Source organism: Wyeomyia smithii, chromosome 3 (genome assembly GCF_029784165.1).
Source record: "Wyeomyia smithii strain HCP4-BCI-WySm-NY-G18 chromosome 3, ASM2978416v1, whole genome shotgun sequence".
Lineage (NCBI taxonomy): Eukaryota > Metazoa > Arthropoda > Insecta > Diptera > Culicidae > Wyeomyia > Wyeomyia smithii.
The window spans coordinates 211,668,873-211,681,539 of NC_073696.1; the positions used below are offsets into that span (position 1 = coordinate 211,668,873).

Genomic DNA, 12,667 nt, shown 5'->3' on the forward strand with positions numbered 1-12,667 from the left:
CTTATAATAAAACATTTTTCTTATATAATTGATTGCTTTTGAATAAAAATGCAAATGCCAAATTAATACAATACCAAAGTGAAGAAAGTCTGCAAGGCCCAACGGTCTTTACCATCTAAAAACACAATAAAACTGCTGAACCAAATCAGTAACTTTGTGATCAACTTAATCTGAGAAAAAATATGAAAAACTAAGTAATTAAGTAAGATAGAACAAGCTAAAATATATAAGGAAGACAAGAATGCTACGCATGAATAAAAAATAAAACCATTTTTTATTTACAGACGAGCTTTTTTTTTATTTATGGCATTGGCATCTGAAGTGAAATATAAATTAATAAAATAAGTTACAAACGGTAATCTAATCTAAATGGCACTGGGATCTTTGGATTTTTATGTGGCGATTAAATTCGTTTGACAGAGCATGCTTATATTCGTGACTTTCCTAATAATATATTTGACTATTTACAATTTTTTTTTATCTTTGCACATAATCTATACAATTGTTGTTCTGTCGCATTAGCTGATGATGTGTGCTGGTGGGAGTTCCGTAGAACCCTTGATAATGACTGCTGTAGGTGGATGTCGCTGCTACCGGATGATTGGTATGATGTGGCGGAGTTGTTGAAGCCATTTTGTATTTATCGTACTTGTCGAACGAACTCATGTATGTTCCGTGGTGCGTTGATAAGGGACCGTGACCGTGATGGTGGTGATGATGATGATGATAGATAGGACCGAATCCGCTCGGTTCCGTTGCGTACGGTTGGCTTAACATTGTCGGATTACTATGCGGACTGATGGCATAGGGCGACAAGCCGGTTGACGGACTAACCAGGGAGGTCTGGAACATAGTGGATCCGCTTGTAAGGCCACTGGATCCACCCCCGTTGGCCGTAGGTGTCCCTCCGTTGCTACCGGTCGAACTAGGTGAAACTGCGGGACCTGTCATCGGCGTTACCGCTGTTGTTGTCATCGAGACAGCATTTGCTGCGTCGGATTCCTCTGAAAATATAAAAAACACAGAACGAGTCATGCATTTGCGGTTATATTGCCCATTAACAGAAAGTGAGAGTAAGTCGCGTGCGTGAGGCTTAAACACATGGTGGACCGAAGCATATAAAAAGGTTTTTTTTCTTCTAGACTTGAATGAATTACCATTAGTACAAAGTATTGCTGAAAGACGCACGACTACGCCGCATGTGTTATGAGTGGAAGGCAGAAGAGTGTGAATGAAGGTTTTATGCTTTCATCACCGATGCGCAAAAGGAGATAAAAATACCCGAGAAAGCACTTAATAAAATCCTTACGACATTGAACGGATTATGGCCTGTCAACAAAGTGGTAGAACATTGAATTTATTTTCCTTTCTCGAGAAACCAGAGAAACGTAATTCTGCTGCTGAAGGAAATTTTGTTTGTACTCAATTGAAAATTATTATCAAAGCGATTCGGCCGCAAGTGATAGTTCTAGAACAGTACTTGTGCCAAGTACCTACTAACTAGAATGGATTAGCATATTAATAAGATTGACTATGCTACTTACTTTTATAATTTGTATTTCCACGTTCATTTTTCATGCGATCATTCATGGATGAAATCCTTTCCTGTGAGCTGAAAAGAAAGACAATCGTTTTAACGTTGTTCAATAAAAAATAATAACTAATAATTACTGTATAATAGGTATACGAATGTGTTATGACAATGTTAATTATAATTGCGCTACCACTAAGTTTCGAATCCACATCTTACGGTATTACTTGATATCAAGAATTTTTTGCTGACATATATCAAACTTTGGGATAATGTCCTGCGCCGCTTAACCCAATTCCCGCGGGTGATGCCATATGGCATCACCTGACATATAAACTTTGATAACAGTTTAACAATTATACTTGAAATTTCTAAGAATGAAAATATTCTAAGCAGCAGATTGATCTTCAATATGCAATATAGTTTGTGCCGACTATGCATGCGGTTGCCCTCCCAACTGGTCTCGAGGTACGATGCTGACCTAACAAGCCAGTCGTCGTATGTTCGAGTTCCAGCTCGGGAGAGACTGTTAGTGTCAGTAGGATCGTAGCGCTAGCCCCGCAATTGTCCTGTACACTTAACAGTTGGCTGCGAAGTCTGTGTATAATAAACAGGCTTTGCTTGCGCTTGCTGAGTAATAAGAGTTCGAATGTCATTTTTCGATGAAAAAACTGATCCTCTCCGCGGTGATAGGGTTAAAAAGTGGCTTTTAGGGATATTCTACACATAACTATCTTTTTAAATATATTTCCACAGAGTATATATTTTAGAAGGACGAAATTATTATCTACAACTTTGCTAAAGACACTATGCCAATAAAGTGAACCGTTTGGCTGTATAAATATTTTTAATCACCAACAAACTGCCGCAACCCGGATAACTGTCCCATAATAAAAAAGAACATGTTGAGAAAACGGCAATTCAATATTATCCGTAAATTTCTTGATTTCCAGCTATTTTAAGCAATTACATCCAAAACCAATGACCAGAGCAGTTTCATGGCACCACAAGTTTAACGTTGAGAACAAAAAACCATGGGTGGAATTGATTTTACGTTATATAACTTAAAAAAAACATTATGGGACAAAATATACGGGTACATTTTAAAAGTACTCGCATATTTTGTCCCATCAAATATAAATTCAACCAGCAGCTGGCAGTATCACCGACAACGTAGAATGTGCTACAGAAAAACAACATTAGTCTAGTTAATTGAATGACATACTTCAATATTCATAAAATTATCCGATATACACTGATCTGGAGCCAGATTATATGTTCGCTGTTTGTACCACTATGCAGTGGGAATGTAATGAGGCTACTTTCAATATGGGACAAATAAAACTTTTTTCCATGTTTTTCCATACAAACGTATAAATTTAAATTTTTTTTTCGGAAAATATGATAACAATTAAGTCGTTCCCCGATGATAACTCAAAAGTGACAAAAATCAATATGGGACAGTTATGCGGGTACCGGCGGTAAAGTATTCTACTGGTGATTAAAATACTCGTTGATTGAATTTACTTATTAGCAAAGTGTAAGTTTTTTAATCCTACTCGATTAGGATTAACAATTGGTCATTAATTCACAAATTATTTCACAGTACATTATAATAAAGGGTGATTTTTTGAGAATTTGGTGTTCCTTTAAAAAAAACGCATAAAAATTATAAAGTTGCATGAAATCTTTATTTGAGCCGATAAATTGGTTTATGCCATTTACTTTTTAAAGATAATTTCATTCAAATGTATATGAAAAGCCCAATGTTGGGTTACTTTTTCGAGCGTTTCGGCTGGTATCTCGCGAATAACGCGTGTAATGTTGTCTTCCAAGGCTGGAATTGTTGTTGGCTTATCCGCATAGAAGAGAGACTTAACGTAGCCCACAAAAAATAATCTAGCGGTGTTGAATCGCATGATCTAGGCGGCCTATTCACCGGTCCATTTCGTGAGAAGAATTGCTCACCGAACTCATTCCGCAATATGTCCATTGATTCACGCGATGTGTGGCACGTTGCTCAGTCTTGATGAAACCACATGTCAAAAAGACCCAGCTTTTCCATTTCCGGCAAAAAAAAAAAATCAGAAATCATTGACCGTAACGTTGCGATTTTGATCATCTTTGAAGAAGTACGGACCAATGATGTCTCCAGCGTGTAAACCGCACAAAACCGTGCATTTTTCTGGGTACATTGGCAATTCTTGTATTGCCGCTGGTTGCTCTTTTTATCCAAAAGCGGCAATTTTGCTTATTCACATACCCATTTAACCAGAAATGAGCTTCGTCACTGAACACAATTTTTCGGTAAAAAAGTGGATTTTCGGCAAGTTGTTCTAAGGCCAAGTTTTGGTAATTAAGTTCGATTGCGTTGTTCAGGCGTAAGTCTGTTCATGGTGAAATGGCAAACCAAACTGAGTACATTAGACTTTGACAGCTGTCAGAATTCCCGCGTGAACTGTCAAATCTGAATACACGAAAAACCAAATAGCAAAAAAATCACCCTTTTGACGTAGAACTACGTTTTACTTTAGCATACCACACAGGGCACAGTGGTTTAAAATAGCAATGTCGCGAACTTAATTCTATAGTGCCTAAGTGCTTTATTTTAGGACTATACTGTCTTCGAAGCAATTGTTTGTATTGAAATTGCCCACATGATGGTGCTATGCAACAATATTCATATGCAAAACTATGCAAAAAATAAAATTTCTAACTTTTTTGTTGCTGCATGAAACTAAAAGTTGTCTTCGGCAAAGTTGTTGATAATTTCATTACAAACAACTTTGCTAACAAGACATTTGCTCTATATACTGTAGATTTTGAAAGAACTTAAGTTTCGTATGACTATGTCCGTAAAATATGTTTTTTGCTTCTAACTTTTTGGTTTGATTTTTTTTTAAAATTCCATGAAAACACTATGCTGAAATTCCTATTGGTTCAAAAGATAAAAGCAATATTAATAATAATTTACCCTATTTTTAACTGTGGATTAGAGAAAAAGGGGGACGCCCGGAAGTACACACTCACCGCCATTTTGAAGCTTCAGGTTAGTACTACAAAATGGTGGAAGAGTTACTCGTCCGACTCGTCACAATTTTGAGAAAGAGCGTTAAACATTTTCGTAGTTTTGCGTACTTTTCCTTCAGCGGAACGAGATAATTTCATAGTAATACGGTTTTGGACTATGATCGGCAGCATGTGGCGTGTTTTATTTTCGTTTCTCTCGTTCTCGACTGGTTCTTGACTGGCTGTCTGAACGGTCAAAAAACGGTCGATGAATGCTTTTTCGCTGTATCGGATGGGATTGGGGCACTGCTTACAGATGCACGTTATATTTTGGTGGAGAAGTTTGTTGTTGTTGTTGTTGATGTTTAGCGATAATTGCTCGAGGACAAATGAGGTGGAGATATAGTTTGAATATTTCTTCATGCGAAATGCTGAAGTCCGTCGTTGTTATGCGTCGCAAAGCGCCGACAGGCACAAGTAGTGTTTTTACTTCTGCCTACGCGGCTAGCATTATACCATATGTTGCGTTGCGCGCGGCTGTAATTTATATTTTTCCGAAGCTTATTCAGATTCTTGCTTCGCTTATATCATTGGCCCAACAGATAAGCCGATATATACAGTAACTGTTCACTAACTGGGTGCTGTTTAACTGGGCTGCTTTTTAACTGGGCGTTCGCTAACTGGGCTATAGCAGATGAACGTCAAAAATCAGCGTTTGGCATAACGCTGTCAAAACGAGATAGGGGCTCATGAATAGTGAATTGAGATCGATTTTTTCAGTTCAATGGATTTTGGTTGTCATCACACCCCGATCAGAAGAGCATAACTAAAAAATTACAAAATTCTATCAACGTGAAATACAAATAACATATTTTGATACAATTTTGTAATTTTCCACATAATTTTAATAACAAAATTGAATCTGAATGAGTTACAATAACAAAACGTGAAATGAAGTAGTTCTGAAACAAGTCTAACTAATTTTTCGTTTTTATCAAAACCTGTTGTTTCCAACAATGTTTGTTATTGAATTGTTCTATATACTATCTTATTTTGTTAGAAAGCTGATATATTAGTAACAAATTTTGATATGTGTTTGATACTAGTAGAATCATTTCTGTTATAATTTCTGTTATTTTAACACCTAACGGGACCAAATTAAAAACACAGCCTGTAAGGGTTTTCCCGTAACAAACTAACAACTTCTGTTACATTTTTGTTTTTTCTTTCTGATCGGGACATGCGATCCACCAGACTCGTTTCCAGGTCAAATAAATATTTTGTGGAAAGAACATGTTTCCAAGCAACGGTTAGTGTAAATAAAGCACACGAAAAGCTAAAGACAATGTATTATTTTTCATTTCATCAATCAGGATTTTTAGTGTATTTGTTTTTCAACATTTTCCAATTTTCGCTGAGGGAGATTTGCCTAGCGCCATTACATCGAAATCCCCCTCGGTATTTGACGACATTTGAAATGTCAGCCCAGTTAGCGAGCGACATTCGTTAACTGGGCTAGGCCCTCAGCCCAGTTAGCGAACGAATAGTGTACTCTATTCTTTTTATATCCATCGTTATCAGTAGGCTAATTTTTCAGTCAATTTTTTTTCTGATTCGTTATGCATAAATAGTGGAAAATGACAATCCTTATGCCCTGACAATTCACGTTCTACAATTGAGTTGATAGTTTTGTGATGTATTGGTTGATAACCGTCTTACAAACTGTGTTTTTTTAGATGCAAAAAATTAAAGGTAGATTGCAAATCAGCAGGAACAATAGAGGCCACCTAAATTGAATTGTTGAAACTAGCTCAATTTTAGTTGTGAGTTGTTAGTTGTTTCTGGTACCCAGGAGCGGATTAAGGCGAAGGCGAAGCAGGCGGACTTCAAAATTGATGTTTGATGCATGAAGAGGATCATCAACAATGTATGGAGAACACTATTAATGTATAACGAAAATGAATTTCCCGGATACAAATTGACTTGAAAAATTAGCCTCCTGATAACTATCGAATTCAAAAGTATCTATCTGTTAGGCCGATGATAAAAAGGTCGGATTCGATTATATAGAGACTCGATTTTATATTGACTCGATTATATGTATATGATTCTATTATATATAATTTCAAACTCGATTATACTGCCGTTCCAAGCATAGTTGTCCCAGCGTGCATAAGAACGGCAGTATATATAGTGGCAAAAAATTTTTTTTTTAAATTTCAAATGTGATCTAGAGCGAACATTTCGTAAGAGAACATCCAGAAAATACGTTACGCTTGATAGAAAGGGAAAAAAATAAAAAATTATTAAAAACAATGAAAAATTTTGGTTTTTTTTAAAGAATTTAAAAATTAAAAGAAATTGAAATACCTTAATAAAATTACCTTAATAAAAAAAAATTTCAAAAATAAAAAAAAAGAAATTAAAAAAATTTAGAAACAAACGAATGATTTGAAAATTTTCAAAAATTTGAGAAATTAAAAACAAACGAGTTGACAAATCAATATATACTGATCTAACTTTTTCTTTCCATTTGACACCAGGAATTACTACAAGAATAACTACAAGATATATGTATAATTTTAATTAAAACTGTATTGAAAATGAACACAAAAATAAAGATGAAGGTGAAAGTGAATGGAAAAAAATGTAAATGGAAAAAAATGCGATAAAAAGAATCAATAGTCACTTTGAAAAAAAAACAAGTCATAAGTAATTTTTAACACGAAGCATATTTTTCAATTTTTTTTTCTTTTGCTTGATAACTGATTAATATTTAATGTTTTTTATGGCATATGAAAGTCTTTCAAGCATCATGCATTTTATTTTCCAAAAGATTGAAGCCGACGTAAAATTTTCCTCATATAATATATATAAAAAACATGAAATTTTCCCTGGCGTCAAAAATACGCATTTTCATGCAAAAATAATATCAAATTCGTACTCAGCGTCTCAAAATTATATAAAAACCATGTATTTTCCATGATTTGAAGATAATTTTTCGCTTGGCCAGCATTTGTATGGAGCCGCCCCACTGTGCACCGCCGCGACGCGAGCTGCGCAACATAAAGTGCTAGCCGCGTTGGCAGATTTAACTACACTACTCATGTCCAAACGCGATGCTTTGATTTCCATGGATGCTTAGAGAGATGTATGAAGAATTAATCAAACAGCTTCAACACCTTACTTTTCCATAATCGCTAAACATTAACAACAACAACAACAAAAACAAGCGCCTCCAGCCACCAAAACGCTGTAACAGAATATACGCATCAGAAGCATACAGCGACTGCCGGTCAAATGATTTTTTTTCCGGTCGTTCATTGCCACTAAAAATCAATGGATATTGAACAAAAGGAAAATGCGAAAAAAATCGTCATAAAGTAGTACGAACAGGATTGCGAGGATTCTACACTAGAGAGGAAAAGAGGTGATCGTAATGCCCGTTCGTTTTATTTTGCAATCGGAAAACGAAATTGAACGCGACAGCTCGGAGAGACGAACGGTGTACGAAGTCTCGCACAAAACGGATAAGATTAAATTGAATGACTGATATTTTTGTGTTCGGTAGAAAAAAGGGTTGATCAGAGCACTGATCGAGATACATTCCGCGAAAACTAAAACCAAGATGTAACATCGGAATGAAAAATTTCAAACGGTTATACTGATGTAACCACATGATGGATCACAATAATCAATATGTCGTTGGATTGATAAAATGATGGACAATTTTGTGATTCTTCAATTTTCATTATCACTTCATTGTTAAACAGTGAAAATTGAATAAAAGTTTCAAGGTCGAATTTTCACCAACAATGTACCAATCATGTGCGAGCACGCCTGGCACAGACTTCATGAATAGACACCAACTGCCTGCTGTGATATCCTGTATAGCAGTGGCGAAAAAAAATTTAACTCAACTAATGTCAACTAATGTTAGCTTCCATGAGCCTAGACTATTTTGATGTCTTGAAGGTGAAGCTTTTTCGGAAAGTTCGTAACCACCTCCACTATCAGACAGTATTACGTTCTGCTGTTAATAAATATGTTAATGTTAATAAAACTGATGTCTTGAAGGAGAATATGATGGCAATGTATGAACAGAGCACTGGTTACTCTCGTCGTCTATCAGTGCAGACAAACTCGATATTCATTTTTGTACAGTCAAGCCAAGTGAAAACTACATTACCGCTGTTAACGCACAGTGGGGAGTGGAACACAATCGAATTGCCGTTTGAATTGTCTTCTTCTTCTTGTTTCGTATAGCAGCAAATGTCAGAATTCAATATGATTTTTCGGGTGCCGCTGCACCGCCGGGGACAACAAAATGCGTTGTTTATTTTTGAACTCTACGCTCTGCTTTTTTCAGATTTATTTAAATAACTTAATATAGGGTATTTAAAAGACAATAGAAAACCAGAATGCTCCGTACAGATCTTTGAATAGGTAGTTAAACGAGCTGTACTGATGATTATATTTTACTAGCTAAATGAATTTAGTCCAATATGACAATACTAGTTGCATCCCGCGGTGGCGGTATACAGGAAAACCCAATTCATTTCATCTTGATATTAGAGTTCCGACATTAATATTTGTATTTTTCAATTGAAAATTTTTTTGAATTAGCATTTGCAAGAAAATATTACTTTCCATAACCTTTTTTTTCTGTATGGACTTCCTCACTGCGACCAGAATCGTTGATCTATTGTGAGATATGCCCGGGTGTATGCTGTATCCCGCACTTCTATTTTTAGCAATACCGCTATTGAGAAGTGGCATGCTTATTATTATTTTTGATCAGTGCTTGTGTGTAATGTACTTCCCCTCGTTTTACACGCTTACTGTTCTTCTATACCGAGCCTCCTTCCTCCTGCCAAATATCGCCAATTATAATTCCCTGGAGAAGTTTCATCGTGCGTCCTTCTGACCAGTTTTATTGATAAAAGGGACTTATGTATTGTTAAGAGAAAGTCACGCAAAGGTATTATAGACTTCAGGGTAAAGGAAGGTTAAGTGGTGGGGAGCTTGAGAATAAACTCATATTTAAAGCCCTTTTTGACAGCGAATGGCCTGATTCTACTAAGATTCGAACCCACGACCATCCGCTTGACAAAGCGGACTCTGTAACCTTGCGGCTACGCAGCTCCCCCAGACCTTACTTGTAATTGAACTACGCTATGCAAACATTAATTGCTGAGGCTAATGTTGTGCATTACTCTTGCCCAGTTTATTTTCGAAGATAACAGACTATAACTTTCAAATATGGTATCTTCGTTGTTCTTTGGTATCTTGAAACTGATCAAATTTATTCTAATTGTTTCTGTATACTGATAAAATGTTAAAATTGACCTGAATTGAATGTTAACATGTTCATAAAATTCTATGTTAATTTCAAATTTTCTGTGAATATACATTTTCTACTAAAACTGTAATTCGTTATCTATATTTTTTCCACGAGCTTGTAACTGCAGGAAAAAAATTGATGTGACATCTTTGCCGCTTTGTGATCGGTGAGTGAGTCAACTTCAACAAAACAAATAGATATAGAAGGAAGTTTGATTTCTACTAAATCTTACTCAATTAAATATTTTATAGAATGTTGCCCTTTCGCGTATTAAAGAAAATCCGCTGTATTAGAATAAAAGGTATTCATCAATGGTCCAGACCTTAAATTTAGGGGCAACACGCCAGAATTTTTTCTGTTGCCAAAATCGAACCATGCCAAAAATGAACGGTTCTTTTCATGACTTTTTTGACTTTTTAAGTGGTCCAAGACGACCTCAACAGTAGAAATGGCCACCAATAAACTAGTTTTAGTTCCAAATCGTTTGAAATGTCGCTTGATGAATTTGGGCTGACGACCTAGATACTTAATATTACCACCCGAACCAAAATACCTTCCTTTTGGAAGATGTTGAGCTTAAATTGGTTAAAATAAATCGAGCAAACTACAAAAGTAAAACGAGCTCAAACCAAACATAGTTTCAAAGTAAAAATAGAAAATTATTGTAGTCCTACGTCAACTATGCGGTCGTGTCTTGGATACCATCCTCCTACTATTTTTTTTTATTGACCAGCATGTAGTCCGGATTGCAACCCGATCAGGAAGCTCTGAGGTATCTTGGCTGCAAGAGTTTACGCTAATGAACACCAGTTCAACATAGTAAACGACCTTAAATCATGCATACGTTCATGCTGGCAACAAATCTCTGTAAATACTCCCCATAACCTTGTCAATTTAATGACCAGAAGAGTATTTGTAGTTGTGGCGAGTAAAAAAGAAGCTACAAAGTATTAGCCAACTGATTGACTCAGAAAATTTGAGCTATTACTACGTTGACTTGAGGTGCGTCTGAACGAATGCATCAGCTTATTTTTTATTTTTCGCATTTTTTATTCTATTCACTATTATATTCATTTTTTATTCACTTTTTTGAAGAAACGATGCTGTTTTCTTTAGTTTATGATAACAAACAAAAATGAGTGATGGCATTCAAGGAGGCTGGCATCACGGCTAACTTATAATACGTGCCCCGAAAGCTATCCGTTTAATTAATTAATTTATAAGTGAATTAAGTGGCCAAACTTGTTAAAAAGTGTCAAGTTGTGATCTGTGATGCTTTGTCTAAGTGAGAAAAGTGAAGGTTTTGTGAAAAACACAGTGTTCCTTGCGTGAAAGTGATAATTTTTCCTCGAATATCAATTGAAAATTGTAAGGCCAGCTAAGTTGCGTGAGTGTGAGTGCCTACTTTGTGCGTCGCGCTAACTAGCGGTTCGTTATTAACATGCGAAAATTGAATGCATAGCGGTGTGAGCGAAGAGAACGATAATATCTGGAGAGAGAGCGAAGAGAGTAGTGTTGCGCTGTGCTTGTCGGCTTTTGTTTCGCTGGCATAGGCATAACCAAAATAAAACAGATGAGTATAAGTTTTTGTATCAAATATTTTAAGAATGCATAGGCTCTGTGTGTAGTGGTTTTTAGCGGGTTTTGGACTTTTACAGAAATGTAAATGTGTCATCTGTTGGGTGCACAAAGTGTGGTAGCTTTTCGGTTGCGGGTAGCGTTTTTTTTTTATATTTACAAACCAGATTGTGCGATGCACTCTCACAGGTCAAAATTGACAGTTTTACAATATAGTTTCAAAATTTATCATTCGAGCATGACAATGCGGCATGCGATTGATGCATCGTCTACAATTGTGGGTCCTGGCAGGGCGGTGACATTTTATTCAGTTCTATGTTCTTGTTTTATGATTTTCCTAGCTTTTGGACAAATGTTGATGTACATAAGTAACTTTTATTTAATTATGTTGAAATCGTTTTGGGCGTGAAAATAGTTCACGACAACTGAACTTTGATTGCAATTATTTTGGCATTTTAATAATAAACTTGGAACTCTGTTTTGTTGAATATGCTTATTTGCATTTTTTTTTTAATTTTTGGGCTATGAATGCATGGAACTTTGTCAGTTTTTATACTCAGTAGGTCTTTGGTTCAAAATGTCGTGTCGCGTATGCGTCGGTAGGAGAAAATGGAGCGGCCGTGCATTATGCCCCGGTGAAACGCATCATCGGCCCGGGTGAGTTTTGTTTATCTAAGGGTTTCCGGAGTGTAGTGGGCACGCTATTGTTTGCTTCGGGGAGGTCAGCTCAGTTTCGCGCACGTTATTTTGACAGCGCTCAGTGTAACTATCTTAATACAGCGGTTTCGGAGTTCAATGACCATTACATCGTTAATGCTCGGGTGTGCCTTGTGGGTTTTTTTTTACTCGCTCTAACGGTTCTTTGAGCTGGTACCAGTAGTTTGCGTTCGGCGTGCGGTGCGTTTTACGAAATTCATTCGTTTCGAGGTAAATTTTAATAGTTCACGGGATGAAACGCGAAGTTTGGTGTGATACAGACTGTAAACGATTGGTTGCCGGTGATACCTAGAAACTTCGATTCTCCTATATGCCGATACAGCGATCGTGATGCGGTTCTATTTATATCGTCTTCTGATGGCCGGTTGCGCAGAGACCGAGAAATATCCATATCGGGCGCGAATTTGTGTAGAAAAGATCGCACCATCAACCTCGATGGATCCAGATCAATTCCTTTCCACTAACACTAATACCTTCCTTTGATACTT

The 12,667-nt window shown here is 36.4% G+C and overlaps 1 protein-coding gene across 3 annotated transcripts in view; it reads right to left on the minus strand.

The window, feature by feature from the left end:
• Positions 1-309: 309 nt before the first annotated feature.
• LOC129730574 (T-box transcription factor TBX10) overlaps positions 310-12,667 on the minus strand; it is a 115,681-nt gene continuing 103,323 nt past the window's right edge. For all 3 annotated transcript variants that reach the window (XM_055690016.1, XM_055690015.1, XM_055690013.1), the window contains 2 exons: positions 1,545-1,612; positions 310-1,004 (listed from right to left, as the gene is read on the minus strand). In XM_055690016.1, the coding sequence (XP_055545991.1) occupies positions 478-1,004; positions 1,545-1,612 (595 nt within the window). In that variant the 3' untranslated portion in view covers positions 310-477. The remainder of the gene's footprint in view (positions 1,005-1,544; positions 1,613-12,667) is intronic.